General features: G+C 44.1%; 1 protein-coding gene across 1 annotated transcript in view; it reads right to left on the bottom strand.

The window, feature by feature from the left end:
- The window catches only part of lama5 (laminin, alpha 5), an 85,403-nt gene that overhangs the window by 22,212 nt on the left and 45,874 nt on the right, over positions 1 to 17,317 (bottom strand). The window contains exons 12-38 of the mRNA XM_070909902.1: positions 17,077 to 17,217; positions 15,876 to 16,013; positions 15,319 to 15,453; positions 14,462 to 14,596; positions 14,073 to 14,210; positions 13,517 to 13,569; positions 13,230 to 13,329; positions 13,065 to 13,117; positions 12,685 to 12,790; positions 12,462 to 12,561; positions 11,958 to 12,114; positions 10,937 to 11,075; positions 9,839 to 9,981; positions 9,282 to 9,385; positions 8,312 to 8,465; positions 8,040 to 8,203; positions 7,186 to 7,294; positions 6,692 to 6,789; positions 6,380 to 6,593; positions 5,592 to 5,718; positions 5,341 to 5,480; positions 4,630 to 4,745; positions 4,241 to 4,452; positions 3,451 to 3,652; positions 2,092 to 2,236; positions 1,850 to 1,990; positions 1,183 to 1,344 (exon numbers count right to left, since the gene is read on the bottom strand). Of these exons, the coding sequence (XP_070766003.1) occupies positions 1,183 to 1,344; positions 1,850 to 1,990; positions 2,092 to 2,236; positions 3,451 to 3,652; positions 4,241 to 4,452; positions 4,630 to 4,745; positions 5,341 to 5,480; positions 5,592 to 5,718; positions 6,380 to 6,593; positions 6,692 to 6,789; positions 7,186 to 7,294; positions 8,040 to 8,203; positions 8,312 to 8,465; positions 9,282 to 9,385; positions 9,839 to 9,981; positions 10,937 to 11,075; positions 11,958 to 12,114; positions 12,462 to 12,561; positions 12,685 to 12,790; positions 13,065 to 13,117; positions 13,230 to 13,329; positions 13,517 to 13,569; positions 14,073 to 14,210; positions 14,462 to 14,596; positions 15,319 to 15,453; positions 15,876 to 16,013; positions 17,077 to 17,217 (3,626 nt within the window). The remainder of the gene's footprint in view (positions 1 to 1,182; positions 1,345 to 1,849; positions 1,991 to 2,091; positions 2,237 to 3,450; positions 3,653 to 4,240; positions 4,453 to 4,629; positions 4,746 to 5,340; positions 5,481 to 5,591; positions 5,719 to 6,379; positions 6,594 to 6,691; positions 6,790 to 7,185; positions 7,295 to 8,039; positions 8,204 to 8,311; positions 8,466 to 9,281; positions 9,386 to 9,838; positions 9,982 to 10,936; positions 11,076 to 11,957; positions 12,115 to 12,461; positions 12,562 to 12,684; positions 12,791 to 13,064; positions 13,118 to 13,229; positions 13,330 to 13,516; positions 13,570 to 14,072; positions 14,211 to 14,461; positions 14,597 to 15,318; positions 15,454 to 15,875; positions 16,014 to 17,076; positions 17,218 to 17,317) is intronic.

Below are 17,317 nucleotides of genomic sequence, written 5' to 3'. Positions count from 1 at the left end.
CTGAGGCCTGGGTTTTATCCGTGAAAGATAAAATGCCTTTATTTCTATGGAAACCATGCAGGTTTTGGCAAAGCTGACATTCGAAGCTTGTTTATGGAGCGTAACGGATCTCACACATGAAAGTTGTCGATTCAAACGTCTAGACAAAACCCTGATCTGTATCCAAACACCTCGTCTGAGCCTCTGGATCTGTGTGTTGTGTAATGTGTTTGAGACTTATGTACCGTCTGTCCCTTTGAGTCACAGAGCTAAGGGGAAGGCAAGGCACGGTTATTTGTAGAGCAGCTTTCAACAAAAAGGCAACACAAGCTGCTTTACATAAAACAAGTATTAACTTCTAATACGGCTGCTTATGTTTATTTAACATTTGGCTTGTCTAAAAGAATACTTCCAGGTAAGGTGTAAACAATGACCAGCCATCAGAATATTTCTTTATTTGGAGGACAGGAGTGAACTTTGGGATTGAAATGCCTTAAAATGATGTGAGGTGCGGTTAAACACATTTAAAAACAGATTATTGTGACTCGAATGATAGATTGTGATGAGTTTATGAGTTTTTGCGCGCCGGGTGCTTCAAGATAAAACATGTTCAACCCTGAACTGGAAGATGATGACGCTCATGTGAAGTTTAAGTTGAAGTTGAAGCATCATCAAATGCGACGCCTCCTCAGTCAACCTTCCACGAGTAAATACAGATTGATTTGATAAATAAACAAAAGCCGCCTCCACATCTCCAGTTGTTTTAAGAGCATTTCATTCTTGCGGCTCAGACACAGTTTGCCTGTTCATGCCGACCCTGTTATTATGTGTGTGAGTGCCAGTGTGTTTAAAAGCAAACTGTCAATCATCGTTCTCTGAAGAACAAAACTCACATTACTAATCTCACTTCAGTTCATGCCCCGTCTGTTCTCACAAAACGACATAAACACTGAACCACAGGTGATGCAGAGTGGACTTTAATGTAGTGAACACTTCACTACTGGAAGCAGCAGCATGAGACATTTTCATTATGTGACGCTGAAAGCTGGTTTAGTAAAGTAAGTTCATGTATTTTCACGCCGTGTCTCCTCACGTTAGCATTAAAGTTATATTTGTGTTTTTAGATTTTTGTACCTTGAGGGACAAATTAAGTATTTGAATTGAATTCAATCCCAGAATCTATTCACTTCCTTCCTCTCTTACCTTGTCCCCCAGGTAAGTCTTTGGTGCGTGCCAGTGGAGGTCCTGGTACACATCTGGCACATCGCTGAGGTCCGCCTCCACAAGGTCCTGACCAGGATACACTGCGACCGGTACTTCCTGTCTGTCTGCTCCCAGCAACACCCAGCCCTCCATGTCCATAACCTGCAGGAGAAACCAGAGTCAGAACGGCCATCAACACATTAGTTCAGAAAATGTTGAGAGAGAAATGTAAAAACTCTCATGACTGATACTAGAGGATATTAACTTTATTTATTCTGTGTGGGAAAAGTTGACAACAGCAATACAAGTGAGTAAAACATCAGAATTATAAAAGGTACAAACACTTAAAGGCTAAACTTAGCAAGTGTTAAAATATTTACTGGTAAATATTTGCTTGTTCCAACCTTTGGACTGTTAGATGGACAAAAAAGGGCATTTAAAACCAATTTGGGCTCATTTTATAGACAAAACAACTACTCGATTGGTCGAGAAAAACATTTGCACACAAGGTTTGAGCATCAAGAACCACAGAGTCTTCTAACTGTCTATGAAACAACATTAATATCTAATTCACGTCCCATCAGGACTTCAAATCAAGCCTCTGACTCATGATGAGGATTTTACTGAAAACACGACCAATAAAGTTGAAATGAACCAACGCGAGCACCTCGGTGTATCTCTTGTCAGAGCTGCGACAGCGGTCGGTGGCTCCGAAGCAGAAGCAGCTGGTGCAGCCCTTCGGGTTGGTTGGGTCCAAGTGGAACGTACCAAGTCTGCACTGATCGCATCGGGAACCCTGGACGTTCTCCTACAGGTGGAGGACACACAGCGGGTTGGGGACATACAGAGGAGAGTGTGTGTGTGTGTGTGTGTGTGTGTGTGTGTGTGTGTGTGTGTGTGTGGACCCACCTTGCAGAGACACTGTCCCGTGAAGGAGTCACACACTTCCTCTTCGGTTCCTGCCTCGTTGCAGTCACATGGCCTGCAGTTGGGGTAACCATAGAAACCGGGAGCGCAGCGGTCACACTGACGGCCGACTATGTTGATCTTACAGCTAGAAAAAAAGAATAAACAATGATTTATTAATGTTTGATCGGCCTATTGATCAAACGTAAACCCTACGAACTTTGACCGTTGAGGTGATGAAAGGTTTATCGCTCCTCATTAGCCATCACAAATCACTGATTAATCATAAATACTTCAACTCGTGACTGCAGGGTTCATGCCACTGTGTGTGTGTGTGTGTGTGTGTGTGTGTGTGTGTGTGTGTGTGTGTGTGTGTGTTGATGCCAGGTGCTGGGATGAGAGCCTTTAGGCAGAAAAACACACTTTCAGCTTTACATCCTTGTCTTGTCTGGACAAAGCTGACACATTCCTCTGCGTGTTTGTGAGGGAGGAATGATAGTGATTTCAGATGGATCTTGAATGCCTTAATGCTCACAGAGAGGCAAACAAAAAATGACTTGAGGAGAGAAAGAGGAAAGAAGACAGAAGATGGAGAGACGAAGACAGAAGATGGAGAGACGAAGACAGACAATTCTTTTACAGAGACGTCAGCGCATCACTGCAGCTACCGCCGCAGTCTGCTAAGCCGTAATTCTTTGCTTTAAAATGATTTAAATAAACATGTTCAGTTGTCAGGTTTAAAGTTTTGTGAGGGTTACAGACGACAGACTGCATTTAATAAAACCTCTTCTTTCTGTCTCGTCTTTGTCTCTCAGCAATCCCTCTCCGCTCTCAGGGTCTGAAGTGTGTTAGAGCGACGTACAGTAGCAAAACCGCATCAAATGAGGCCCATCATCGTGATTTAAAGATGGAAGGCGGACAGATAAGGACGCTGACAGACAGCTGCTGTGTTGTTGGCAGTCCTCTGACTGAGAGAGAGTCTGAGGGTTTAAAATCTTCAGTTTCCACAGACAAGAGTTGGCAAGTACAGCTGGCCAAACACACAAGCAATCAACCCAGTGAGAGAGTCAGAGCCAAGAGCGTGTCAGGAGACAGAAACGGGCGAGAAATAACTGCCTTTTTCGGTAATTGCAAACGGAGGCCTGACATTTGAGAGTTGAACTTGCTGAAACAAAAAAAACTTGCTTTCTATCACATGATGGAGCTGCAGATGATTTATGGAGTCTGAAGAAAAAGAGAACAATTAAACTGAGAGGAAACCGAAGGATGGGTCTGCTTCTGATTACGGCCCCCAAATCTGCTCGATCCAGAGGCACGACAGCGATAATCAGTCATCACGTCCTCTGTCTCGTCTCGTCTTACCTGCACTGTCCGCTGAGCGTATCGCAGCTGACATCGGGGGAGTCGATGCCAGGCCGAGAGCAGTTGCAGACCTCGCAGCCCACCACTGGGTGGCAGCCAAACGTCTGGGGCTCACACTGGGTGCAGTCAGGGCGCACAGTCCTCGGGGGGCAGATACAGTCACCGGTCACCGGCTCACATAACCTCGTACCACAGCTACAGGCTGGGGGGAGGACGAGGAGGGACATTAGAGATGTCTGTTAATCTCTTTCTTTAATACTGAATACTGATAAAATCCTCTTAAAACAGCGCCAACTGGTGCTGATGAAGTGATTTCATTTCTCTCAGTTGTACATTTCTGTCTGAATGACCCGTTACTGAGATCCAACAAGAAATAAAAACATGACTATCATCTACTGTATCAGTAAAACTCAACCAGTTCACATAATACATGCAATTAAAGTAGTTTAATAAAGCAATTTATTAACGTGAGAGCACTCAGGCGAGGTTTCACGTCGTTTGGCAGCCATATTGGAAATCCACATTGGTGTAGTTGATGAGATTTAGATGTTTTGTCCTTCATGGATTTCACACATTTTCTTTGTATTTAATAAATTATGTTAGAGTCATTTTCATGCTTTTGACCACAGTGCTGTCATGGCTAGCCTTCTTTTGTAGACTGACCACCAAGTTAGACGTTTGTCCTGCTGTAGTTCATGATGATCTGCACTTCCTGTCCGACTGCAGCAGCAGCCACGGCAGAGTAATGTTTAAAAGATGTATACATTCATATTCAGTGTGTGACACTCACGTCTGCAGTTGGGGAATCCCCAGAAGCCCGTGGCGCACATGGAGCAGTCTCGGCCAATCACGCTCGGCCTGCAGCGGCACTGACCGCCGAAGGGCTCGCAGGTGTCGCTCTCGGCTCCGACCTCGTGGCAGGCGCAGGGCATCGCCCCGTTGTTGAAGAAGGCCGACAGAGACACGGCCGAGCCGAGGCAGAACGGGGAGGCGGTGGAAGGACTGGAGGGACGAGAGAGGAAGTCATTCATTCACGTACCGTACAAGCACTCACTCACTGAAGACTCACACAAGAATTCATGTTGTGAGCATTTCACAAAGACTTTAAACACTGCCGTAATATCATGTAATATAATATAAAAACATTCCTTGCATATTCAGTTCTGCTAAGATACTGACTTGATGTAGAAGCTGTTTTGGCCGCAGCTGCTGATGAAGTCGTATGATTTATCCAGAGGTTCCTCATTCAGGTAGCTGGAGCTGTAGCTGGCCTCCGGCACGACCAGCACGTAATCCTGTGGAGACACGAGAACGTGAGACACAACCGAAGAGGATGGAGGGAGGAGAGAGGAAGAGAGGGAGGAGGAGGGCTCTTCATCTGTTGCATTAAGACAGCGCAGGATAAAAACAAACTGAGACTCTTCAGTCCTTTGACTTCCTAATTCAGATTAAAACATGCATGAAAAATATATATTCAGCGGTGATAAATACTTTTATATTTCTGACATCGTTTTTATGTTGAAAAACACACAAGCGTCATCAGCAGTAAACAAAGTCAACAGGAAACAGTCACGTCATCAGCAGCTTCAAACGGCATTGAGCTGAATCATGCGTCGACTTTTGATTTTAAAGTGAAGTCTTTTCCCACGTAACTTGAATGAAGCAGCAGCACCAGAAAAATGGAAATGGTCGTTGAAAAAAGACAGAAGACGTTGTGCTTTTATTGTGGAAATAATGAGAAGATGGTAAGAAGACTGAGGAGTGAGGAAGAGGGTGGAAGATTAGAAACGAATCTTTAGTGTTTGACACAAAAACGACTCCAGAGAGACTCAAATACAAAGAGAGGACAGGAGAGCATCAGAGAGGTAAAAGCAGGGCAGTAAAACTCACCAGCCACAGTGTTTTGCCGGCAGGTATCTGCACCGTGAAGAAGACCTCGTGGTCGGTCACATCCAGGATGATCTGATTCTCAGAGACCAGGACGTTCCGGCAGCCGTAAGCGTGCGGACAGAAGGAGGCGTTGGCGTGGCCTGATGCACAAGAAAACAAACTGGGTTCATCCGTCAGTTCATTTCATTTTAAACGTATTTATTGATGTTTATTCATTGTTATGTATTTACAAAGTACAAAGTGCGTCTTACCCTGCCAGATTCGTCCACCGTTAATGTAGACCTGCACAGGATAGGTGGGGTGGAGAGGCTGGTGATAGTGGAGGATGAAGACGTAACGCCCCAGGGCGTGGACACGGGTGGAGTACACCGCTGCATTCTGGGTACACAAAGATAATGGTGATGATTTTTAGATGTCAGAAATATCCATATTCCAGATTGTTCTTGTTCTTTTCTCTATTCTGAATAATTAATCTCACTCGGACTCCAGCAGGTTATTTTTGAAGGTCTGAATCACAGTTGTGAGAAAGCGGTGCCGCTGTTTTAGCACCAGATGCTTCTGGTTATGTGTCATCGCATAAAGTTAGAGTTTGTCTGTTCCTTCGACCTGTAACTGGAGCTCAGCGTGGTATTCTTCTTGTCTTATTCCTCTTAGATAAGAACACCTCAGGGAACATGTGTGCATCAGTCCAGATCGTAGTTGTCCTACTACACCTGCTGACTAACAGACATCTGTTTTCTTATACCCATAAACCTTTGCATGATGAGGTCATTTCCTACAGTTGGTTCACGTTTCAGCTGCACTCCTAATAATAAGCACGATAATAATTTTAGAAGTTGTACTTTTTTAACAAACAATAATAGTTCCTCAAAAAACAAAGCTATATATATACATATATATATATATATATATATATAATAGTTGGTAAATGGACCAAAGAAAGGAGGTAAAACACAGCTGCTGTGAAGATGCTCTTACAGGAGATTCACAAATGAAATAAAAGGTGCAGTCCAACTAGGAACTCCATCAGCGCCTGTACCTGCAGCGAGTCCAGCCTGACATGGTCGCTGTTATCCGCTCCGTGGGGAGGTCTGTCTCCTCCAGTCCAGGCCGGCTCGTCACCCTGGTAGGAGGGCAGAGGAGGAGCTGCCGCGGGGGAGGCCAGGATGGGCTCCTGCATGGAGGAGCTCTGGCCCTCCTTCAGGACCAGCGAGTCTGACGGGGTCTGGAAGCGCGAGGGGACGCAGGAGGAACTACAGAAAGAGAGAGAGAGAGAGAGGCGAGGAAGATGGTTTACAAAGAGTTTCCTGTGAATGTTTAGCTTTTAAAGCACGTGCAGTTGTTACTTTACCTGTCAGGTGAGAACTGCCCATGAGTGCTGATGCACTGGACTTTAGGTTCAACATACTCCATGGTAAACTGGTCTTTAGGCACCAGGTACACTTTGTGCTGAAGACGATGAAGAAAGACACAGGTTGGTAATAAATAAACCATTTGATTCATTGATTTTAAAAAGATCTTGTAGGCTCACACATGTAAATCAGATAATGCTCTCAGAAACGTATATGTGGCATTTATTTAAATATTTTGCGGTCGAAATGTTGGAAATTTGGAAAATGAAAAAACAACTGTATTCCAAAAATAAGTCATTTTCAGTCACGTCCTTCGTCCGTGTGATACATGTATGAAAACCAAGCTTTTCATGTTATGTTTTAGGGTAGCCACCTGAAAACAGAGGCTCTCTTTCCAAACACTAACTTCTTGAAAATATGTTTATGCCGTGTTCACAACACATCTCGAGCATCATGTGACCACTGCACCCCGGGTCGGTCACGTGACTCTCACCAGGAAGAAGCTGGCGCGGTCGGAGATCAGCTGGATCTCCGCGTCAGCGGGGAGAGAGAAGATGGCCACTCTGTTCTGATCATCGATGGCCACGACTCGACACAGGAAGCTGCGCAAACACACACACACACACACACACACACACACACGCGCGGTGATTAGGAGCTGTTGACAGACTTAATAAAGCTCAGACAGTAACAGCAAACTGTGAACCAGCTGAATCCACACGTTACAGTAAAAACACACAACTGCTCACTGCAGTCAGACCAAACACAGTATCCTCTTTGACATGACGGCCGGTTTCATCCTCCTGTCAACTGCTCATCATCGAAGCTATACAGTTATGTACAGCGTTCATGTCCCACTCCTGTCTAATGTTAATCTAATGGGAAAATGATGCCTGAAACTGGCAACACCAGTGTTTTTGAACTGGAGTTCCTGCTTTTAAATATCTTGGAAAAAATGTGACTCGAGCTTTTAAATATAAAAGAAAAGGTATTTTATTTCTGCTGTAAATTGTGGGACAAAACATTTAAATGTTTGTGTCTTTTGTTTTACTTTACTTCAACTAGGCTTCATTTTATGAATGATAAATGCCTTTTCTCAGCTATTAGTTTCTCCCTTGTTGTGCTGTTCTTCGGTCTATCATGGTATGAAAACTATGTCCCAACTCATCTGACTTCACGTGATACAATCTGTAAATCACACAGAACCTGCTGGTCTATCATCATTACCAGCAGCAGTAATATTGGTGGCTTGACGTGTCATCAGTGTCATTTTAGGAGCGTTTACGTAAAAAGTATGAAAGTAAGCGAGTTAAAGACCCTGAATCTCAGGACAGGTCTTCTTCGTACCTGTACTTGCAGTGCAGCAGGGTGACGCGGTGCTGGTGTGTTCGTGCTCCCGGCATGTTTACAGCGACAGACAGAGTTTGCGGCAATTCGTCCTCGCTGGAATATTCCACGACCAGAGCGTAGTCACCTGGAGACGACAGGCGACCTCGCAGCTCGATGCTGATCTGCAGGGGGGGGGTAAAAGGACTTTTGTCATTTTCAAGCTCTGAGTCTTTAAGTTTCTACCTGTCAAAAACCAACAGACACACAGCAGGTAACACACTCTGTCTTACATCGTAGCCACTGCAGACGGCCATGTCGGGGTGGCGGGGGGTGACCCTCTCAGTGGGGCAGGGGCGCGGCAGGTGGTTGTCGTTGACACAGCTGGCATCGTTGCCGGAGATGGAGGGGAAGGAGTCCAGAGACAGATACCTGTACAGCAGACAGCTAGACAGACACAAAGAAAGCAACAGACAGGCAACTTAAAACAGGGTTGTCTGTTGTCTATTGTGTCCTCACAAGGACAGAAAGACTTCATGTCCTCACAAGAATAGAATGGTAAGAAGGAAGGAAATTGATTATCACTGGATTTTTAATTACAACTTGATTTAGTATTATGCTTAGATTGATATTAAGATCTGAGTTAGATTTTGGTTAAAGGAATAGTTCAGTATTTTGGGAAATATGCATATCCTTTTTTGTACAACGAGAAAATCGATGCCACGCTCGTGTCCGAACGGTGAATGAAGTTAAAGCCAGCAGCCTGTTAGCTTAGCATAAAGACCGGAAATGAGGAAACAAGCCTGGCTCTGTCCAAAGGTAACAAGGTCCACTCTACAAGCACCTCTAAAGCTCACTAACATGTTAGATCTTATTTGTTTAATCCGTTCAAAAACTGAGGCGCACAGACTTTTACTTCTTCTTGGAGGTTTGTCTTCATCATGTGGTTGCCAAGCAACCAGCGTGAACTTCAGGAAGTCACTGCACTTTCGAAATAGTCCCACACATAACCCCCCCATAAAACGACAACTTGGACAGAGCCAGGCTAGCTGTTTCCCTCTGGTTCCAGTCTTTGTGCTAAGCTAAGCTAACTGCCTGCTGACTGTAGCCTCGTATTTACGATACAGAAGTGAGAGTGGCATCGATCATCTTATCTAACTCTCTGCAAGAAAACTAATGAGCGTATTTCCCCCCAAAATGTCAAACTATCCCTTCATGGATGAAGTGCAGCATTCATCGCAGAAAACACATGTGCATATGTACTTCTGGCTGGCGTCAGGCGCAGAGCTGTAGGTGCAGGGCTCAGTGACTCTGATCTGCAGGATGGGAGCTTCGTAGTAGGCACTGGGCAGCAGGACCAGGTAATCCTGCAGGTAAAACAGAGCACGAATACAGTGTTTCTGGGTACATGATAACAATAAGTACAAGCAGAGGAACGTCCGGGTCACACAGCCTGCGTCTGCAGCGCGTGTCATCTAGAGGTTCGGAGGCTCGCCTATTTTTAGTGTGTGCCGCACGCGTTTCTTAGCTAAAAGACAGTGAAAATGATCGGTTCATAGTCATATTGCCACCATACCAGCAACATCACACACATTTCACTACAGTTTCAATGTCTATATCTGTAGGATATGTCACAGGCATGAAAACGTTGTCAACTTGTCCTGATACGTGAATGAAATACGTCCATTCTGGTCAAAACATGACAATTCTCCCTCGGCTTTCTGTGCTAATGCTGGCTTTGCATCACCTGTTAGAAGCTTAAGTGTTTGTATGCATGTATGAGAGCAGATGTGTAGTGTGTGTGTGTGTGTGTCTCTCACCAGCAGGATTCCCTCAGCCTCGATAACCACAGTCCAGGTTCCCGGGTTCAGAACAAACGGCTCCACAAAGTTGTTCTGGGGAACGTTGACGAACGTCGGCTCCACGCTGGGAGCAAAGACGATCTGTTTGGACTGTTCTGAACCTTGAAACACACACAAACACCAGAAATATATAGCGTTAGATATTAAAATTGAAATGCAATCAAAAGAGAGAATTAAGTGAATACTGTAGATGCATTTTAGGGAAGAAAAAGGGGGAAAAAAACAATTATCATCATCACACTTATTGTGTTTGGTTAAGATTTACTTAAAACAACACACAGACAAACACTCACACACACATCTGTTCTACTGTTGTACTGTTCAGAAACACTCACACTGACACTCTCTTGTGATTGGTGGAGACCTACCTCTGCGGTTGACCTGATAGGCTGTTATTTTACCGTTGGAGGTGGCGCCCTCAGAGTTTACATATCTGAGGATGAAGCGAGTCAGATAGACGTCTGCCTCGCTCACATAAACCTGAAGCTTCACTGCCGTCTACAGGGACAGGGTCCAAAGAGGAGGAGCGGGAGGGGAGAAGGGGAGGTGTGGAGGGGTACAACATGTGAATCCTTTGTCTTAAATCCCTGAACTGTCTGCACTGATCTGTGGCCCTGAAGGCGAGAGGAGATGGAGCAGGGGCCGCCACCAACAGCTGTTCAAAACCACCAACCAACCACCACACACATCCCCGAAACATCTGTCTCATCTGACAGACAAGATACCCGTCAAGGAGCGAGGTGTGAAGGACGGGAATCAAACTGTGTTCCAAACCTAAGTCCTAAAAATGTGTTTTTCAGAATGTAATTAGTCCAGTCAGGACGTCCGTACGACTTGTACCTTTGGAACACAGCTGAAATCCGGCGCAAAGCATGGAAATCAAGACTAAATAGACAAGAAGAGTAGAAGTCAGGAGGTGCAGTTTTCGTGCCTCTGAAGTGGATGGAGGGAATGAGAAAAGACAGAAGAAGAAGAAGAAGATATTCCTCTTCTATCACTTCCTGTTCCAGTGTTGGAATGATAGAAAGCCAGAAAGAGGACGAGCCCGGCACTTACAGTTACCACAGTAGTAGTTCCAGCCCTCCTCTATGACCGACACCTTGCCCAGAACATCCAAACCCTCCCTGTTGACGTAGCGTAGCACCACATGGAAGAGGTCTGGAGAGCTGACCGACACCGACACCAACACTTTGGACTGACAGCAACAACAGGGCGAAGAAAAAGGACCGAGAGAAAAGAAGGGAGGGGACGATGAAGAGGAGGAGGGAAACATACGAGGGAAGAAGAGGGAGATGAAGACATGATGGAGGGAGGAGAATGAGGAAAAGACCAACACAAAAAGAGAAGCAAAGCCAAAAGCAAGACCTTAATACCATCACCGCTAACAGCAAACACTTCTAACCCCAAACACAACACAACACATTTCTCTTTGGATAACCACTTTTTAGCACAAACATCCACAGTAGCTCAGAAGTAGTTAAAAATATCTTTCTAATGCTTCTTAATGTCTTTGACCAACAAGCTAAATGAATTATGTGAAAAGTTTGACATTTCAGAACCCTATTAAGACTACGAATGAATGTTCAACCCTAACCCTAACCACTGAGGAGTACGTAAATGTTAAATTATAGAAAATGTTAAACTCTCATGTCCTTTGGAGGATATATGAGCTGAGAAGTAATTCTACCAGAGAGAAATATCCCCGTAAATGTTCAGCTGTGGGGCAAGAAAACCCTGTTTCATGCAGGAGGAGCAGACTTGACGGGCCACAGTCACAAAAATAAAACATACATAGTAAAGCACATTTTCTATATTTATACTGTAGTTTATTTTTTGGAAAACTAATCTGTGAGATGACAAGAAATATGACGATCATTAGTATTAGATATCTCGAGTCTATAATTCTACATTAATAGTAAACATTAGTAAACACCAGTTTCTTTTAAGCCAAATGATAACAAACAATAATCTTTATCTTTAATCGATCGGTGAGATATTGCCTCATCCAACCAAATCCCGGCACTGTGGAGTCACGGTGAAGGGGTCAAAGGTGAGGGGTTAGAAGTGACGTTCCTACCTGGATGGGGGACATCTGAGCGTAGCCTCTCCAGCTGAAGTCTGGGAACTCCAGCTGGTCGTAGCCGAATCGCACCGCTCGGCCATCCAGCAGGGTTCCCTCCTCAATCTCAAACTTCAGATGATGGAGGTCTGGGAAGTAATGGTCTGGACGAGGTCTGCAGACCCAGGAAGATCCATTTAGACACAGCGGTCTCTAGCAGCTTTTTCTCATTTTAAAATGTGTTTTTATTTATTTGTAAAACAAGTTTTCATGCAAATAAAGTCAGTAAATAATAAGATATTTCCTGTCTGGAAGTGAGCAACTGTAATTCCTTTCTTGCGCTTTCTATTTGTATTTTGAGTCTTATTAAAGTCTTATTGTATTGAACTTTCTGCATCATTAATAACCCATTACCAGAAGGTGGAAGGAGACAATGAGCGACTGCAAAATAACCCCCCCAAAAACCTTCTTTTCTACGTGTTCATCGTCAGGTAAACCCAAAACATTACACATATTACTCACAGATTACACTTCGGGCCCTCCACGTTGGGTCTGCAGCGACAGCGGCCGTTCCTCTCTCCACAAGACTGACCTGCTGAACCTCCAATGTCACACTGGCAACCTAAACACACAAATGTAAACGTGCAAAACGCTAGAGTCGCAAATACAAGACGGCAGCATCGCATCACTCGAGCGTTTGTTTTAAGGGGAAACCAACAAATAAAAAGTGTTATTCAACACTGACCCTGGCAGCCGAAGTAGCTGTGCTCCTGCAGGTTGTAGTAGCCGTCTTTACAGGTAGAGCAGGTTCCACTGCAAGCGTTGGGCTTACAGTGACACTGACCAGTTTCCTGTCAGAAGCAACAAGACGTTATTAGTATGATAACAGGATGCATGGAGATCTGATCTTACATCGTCTGTTTATTAACTCAACAAACAGCATGTATAACGTGCCATCATACGATCTAATGCTTGATTTGACGCAACCTAAAAAAATTGACCCTATGTGCAAATATTCACGTGCTAACTGCATCACAGCATATTCACCTCTACACGAGGGGACTACAGTTTAAAAGTCTAAAAACCGACTGGAAGTTTAGTTCAGAGGAAGTTTAATTTGCTCACCTGCGCACACTCTGCAACACCGCTGATGGTACCCGCAACGTTACAGTCACAGTCTGCAGGAGAAAGCAGACACACGGACTTCAGTTCATTCACGAGCTCCATTCATTACATTCAGACTAATGAAACGCATGTGAGATGTGTGTGTGTGTGTGTATCATCTCTTACTGGTGCATCCGTCAGGAGTGTTAGGGGACAGGCTCCAGTACAGGGGTTTACATTTGTCACAGGCCGGGCCCTCCACGTGTCGCCGGCACTCACACTGGCCCTGAAGGGATGATTGACAGGAAAATATAAGTCTGCTGGATGTTACAGTGCCGCAGTAAATAAATAATACAGATAAAACACAATGACACAGCACGTTCAGGATATTTAAACAATGGAATTATAAAAAAACATTTAAAAGAAATGCTAGTTTGGCTTACAATCAACCAATACACACAGGAAATACTTACCACTGGGGGCTGCACCACATACTGAACAGAGCCGGCAGGGTGACAGGTGCCAGCTTTAAAAGACAAAGGAACTAATATTATTGATGGTTTGTAAAAGTCTTCAGAAACATGAAACTGGAGCTCAGTGAAAAGGGAGAAGTCCATATTTTGATGCCTGAAACTCTCGTTTGCTAGTTAGCCTAGCTGACTTAGCTGGTTAGCTAGCCTGCTGAAAGTCTAACGTAATACTCTATAAAAACAAGAAGACACTGTCAATTATATTTGTAGGACAAATACGTGTGAAGAGTGTTTTCGAGGGTTTCTTTGGCTGCAGCCACAGATTGTAACTCGTGTCTCGTTCACGTCGCATCGATTAGGCCACAGACACGAGCAGCTGTGTCGGAGAAAGTAATCCAAGTGTTATTGGAGATATCAGGGCCTTCTCGTAATCTTACTTCTTCTTAACATGCTCTGTGTGTGTGTGTGTGATTAGCTGCAGGTCACACTGACTGCAGCTGTCACACCTCACTTCCATTATGTTGCGCAGACAGAGGGTTTACCCTGTGCGTGTTATTACCTTGGCAGTTGGGGAAGCCGTAGGAGCCGTGTGCACAGCTGTCACACCTCAGTCCCACCAGGTTGGGCAGACACACACACTGTCCGGTCACCTGGTCGCAGCTGGTGTAGCGGGAGCCCTCTGCAGAGCACTGGCAGGCTGGAAAACAAACACATAAACAACTCCAGTTATTTGTCTGTCTCAGCTGTTGTTTGATATGTATTGATTTATTTCTCTGGCAGCCAATAAGCATCATGTACGAGCTTCAAAAGAAGGTTTCTATTATTTTGTCCACCTGTATAGACTGAAAGGTAAACAGGTGAAACAACTTCCTGGGAGATCGGAAGCATTTTGATTTAAAGGGAAATCAGGCAGGAGTTTTATGGCATCATTAAAGTTCAGTGACTTACGTGTGCAGCTTGGGTAACCATAGTAACCAGGAGCGCACTGGTCACACGACGCTCCGCTGTAATTGGGCCGGCAGTGGCAGTGACCCGACGCAGTGCAGCTGGTGTCCAATGAGGTGCGAGGGTCACAGGTGCACACTGAGGAAAACCACAAGCGAGACATCTTGTAAAATAAGAGCTAAACGTAAAGTAACAGAAAGTATTTCCAACGGTAAGAAGAGTCGACTGACTTCCTGTTGGAATTAATTCACTGAATTCAGTTTCAGTTTTTGCGACTTTTCAAATTTTATTGGACCAAATTCAGACAATACAAATTCCAAATGTATTCATTGTTTTGTGGTTGTTCCTTTTGTAATGATCACGTATGCCGCTCTGCGTCACGTGATCCTGTAATACCAAATGTGGCCACTATGTCAAAATCATCTCAAAGCCCTGCGTTTTTCCCGGAGGCTCAGTGGCAGAAAATATTATGCCGTCAACGACTCCACCATCGTTTTTTTTTTATTTTGATGCAGCAGAATCCAAGTCGAGGGATTTAATCTCCCCGTCACATATTTCAGAGTAGTCTGGCCTCCTTTCCTTATGACTGTATTACTGTGGCTTTAATATTTTGTCCATTTCTGCTGCTGGATTAATTCTACCTCACACTGAAAAGGTGGAACCTGAATAAAGCATCATAAAAGTTAACGAGGCTGGTTAACACTTCATAAGAAGGTGCGTAAAGTTAAGTGTTTCCATGTGAGGCCACATGAGCTCAGTCCGACAGGATATCTCTCTCTTTTCTTTACAGAACGATCAGCAGAAACAGATAATCACTTTCTTTTCTTTATGCGTGTGTGTGTGTGTGTGTGTGTGTGTACCTTGACAGTTGGGGTAGGAGTGGAATCCAGATCTGCACTGTTCACATCGAGGACCCTGAAACTCTGGTTTACACAGACAACGACCGGACGCATCGCAGCCTTCAGGCAAAGAGCCGACTGTACTGCAGCCACACACTGCAGACAGACAGAGACAGAGAGACAGAGAGCGTCCATGTTACATGTCCTCATAACTGATTCAAGTCTCTGCTTACAGGACATTTTATAGTCACTATTAATTGAGAACGGTCTATTTCTTTTAAGTGTGTTTAATTACCTCATTTCCTCCTGGTGTCAACATCTGTATCTGTATCTTTATATTCTGACTGCTGTTTTAAATGTCACCATTTTCAACTAATAAACACTGACTGTTGATGCACACTGTATGCCTCTGTGATGTTATCATTTGAGACCTATTTATCTTCTTGTTGTCATGGTGTCAGCTTCTCGCCAGGTAATTGAAACAAATGATCATCTGGAGATTAAAATGCGTGTTTTTTTCCATTAACCCTTGTGGGAAAGTCTCAGAGAGACAGACACAGCAGCCACAGAGGACTCACGCTGGCAGAGCGGGTAGTTGAAGTAGCCCGGTGCACACCGGTCGCACTCGTAACCTTGGAAACCACTCCGACACACGGCGTGACCGGTCACCAAGTCACATGACCCGTCCAGACAGCCGGGACCTGAGCACTGACAGGCTGGAGGGACACACACACACACACACACACACACACACACACACACACACACACACACACACACACTCAGATAAATAAAACAGCAGTACCACAGGAACAAGAACAGGGAACAATATGTCTGAGTGAGTATTTTGCATTTTATTTCGAGGTGTCAAACTATTTACAATGATAAACACAGTTTAGTGGGATGCTGTTTATTCAGGAGTGTGTGTGTGTGTGTGTGTGTGTGTGAGGCTGCTCCTGGGTGGTAAACCAACACAGGATAAATAAACAAACCGATAAACAAAGCGCCTGGAATTCCTGCCTCCCTTTGTGTGTGTTTACATTTTTGTCTGTGTGAGAACAAATGGACCTGTGAAACTCAACTCTTACAAGCCAAACATTGCTGAGTGTCTTTTGTGACTCGAGACAGTGTGGAGGCGTAATTGTTGCTCTAAAGGAGGATTAATTAATTAATTAATTAATTAAGGACGAATTTTCACTTGAGACAAAATCATCAGGTCTTTAATGTGATGTCCAGTTATTACAACTTTTTACTTATTTACATCTTTACATGTGTTTGCATTGTTTATTCACTGCACTTTACTGTCTTTGTACTAGTTTTATGTCTTTTTCATTGTATTTGTTATTGTGTAAAATGCAGCACTGAAGAAATCCCGTCTACTGAATATTGTATATTGAGAGAATGACAATAGATTCCTCCTTGTAAAATGTTCTGTAAATTGTATTTGTTTGGCCAAAAAACATCACATTTCACCAAATGACTTTCCAGCCTGTCCATTCATATATTCTATTTCAACTATTTTGATAAACTGATTAATTGTTTGTCACTTTTCAAGCAAAAAATGCCAAATATTTGATGGTTTCAGGTTCTCAAACATTTTTCCTTGGTCTTACCATAACAGTAAATTGATAAATTGGTCGGACAAAACAAAACATATGATGACGTCACCCTGTAGTCTCTGATATTTTGAGTGTTTTCGGATGTTTTATAGACCAAAGGATTCATTGATTAATCAAGAAAATGAAAATAATCATCAGCTGCCATGTAGCCATCTCTCACCCTGACAGTTGAGTCCGTAGAAACCTGGAGCGCAGGTGTCGCAGTGGTCGCCAGTGAAACCTGGTTTACAGACGCAGGTCCGAGTTCGGGGATCCGGCCTGCAGGAGTTATCCACAGTCCCGGCTGCACTGCACTCACAGTCTGCAGACAGACAACGTAAGCAGGCTTGTTGGCGGTAATGTTTCTGGTCAATAAAGTTACTGAACTGTTGATACAGGTGATTAAAAAACACAACATAACA

Source organism: Enoplosus armatus, chromosome 8 (assembly GCF_043641665.1).
Source record: "Enoplosus armatus isolate fEnoArm2 chromosome 8, fEnoArm2.hap1, whole genome shotgun sequence".
NCBI lineage: Eukaryota > Metazoa > Chordata > Actinopteri > Centrarchiformes > Enoplosidae > Enoplosus > Enoplosus armatus.
This window is presented reverse-complemented; position numbering and strand designations above follow the sequence as displayed.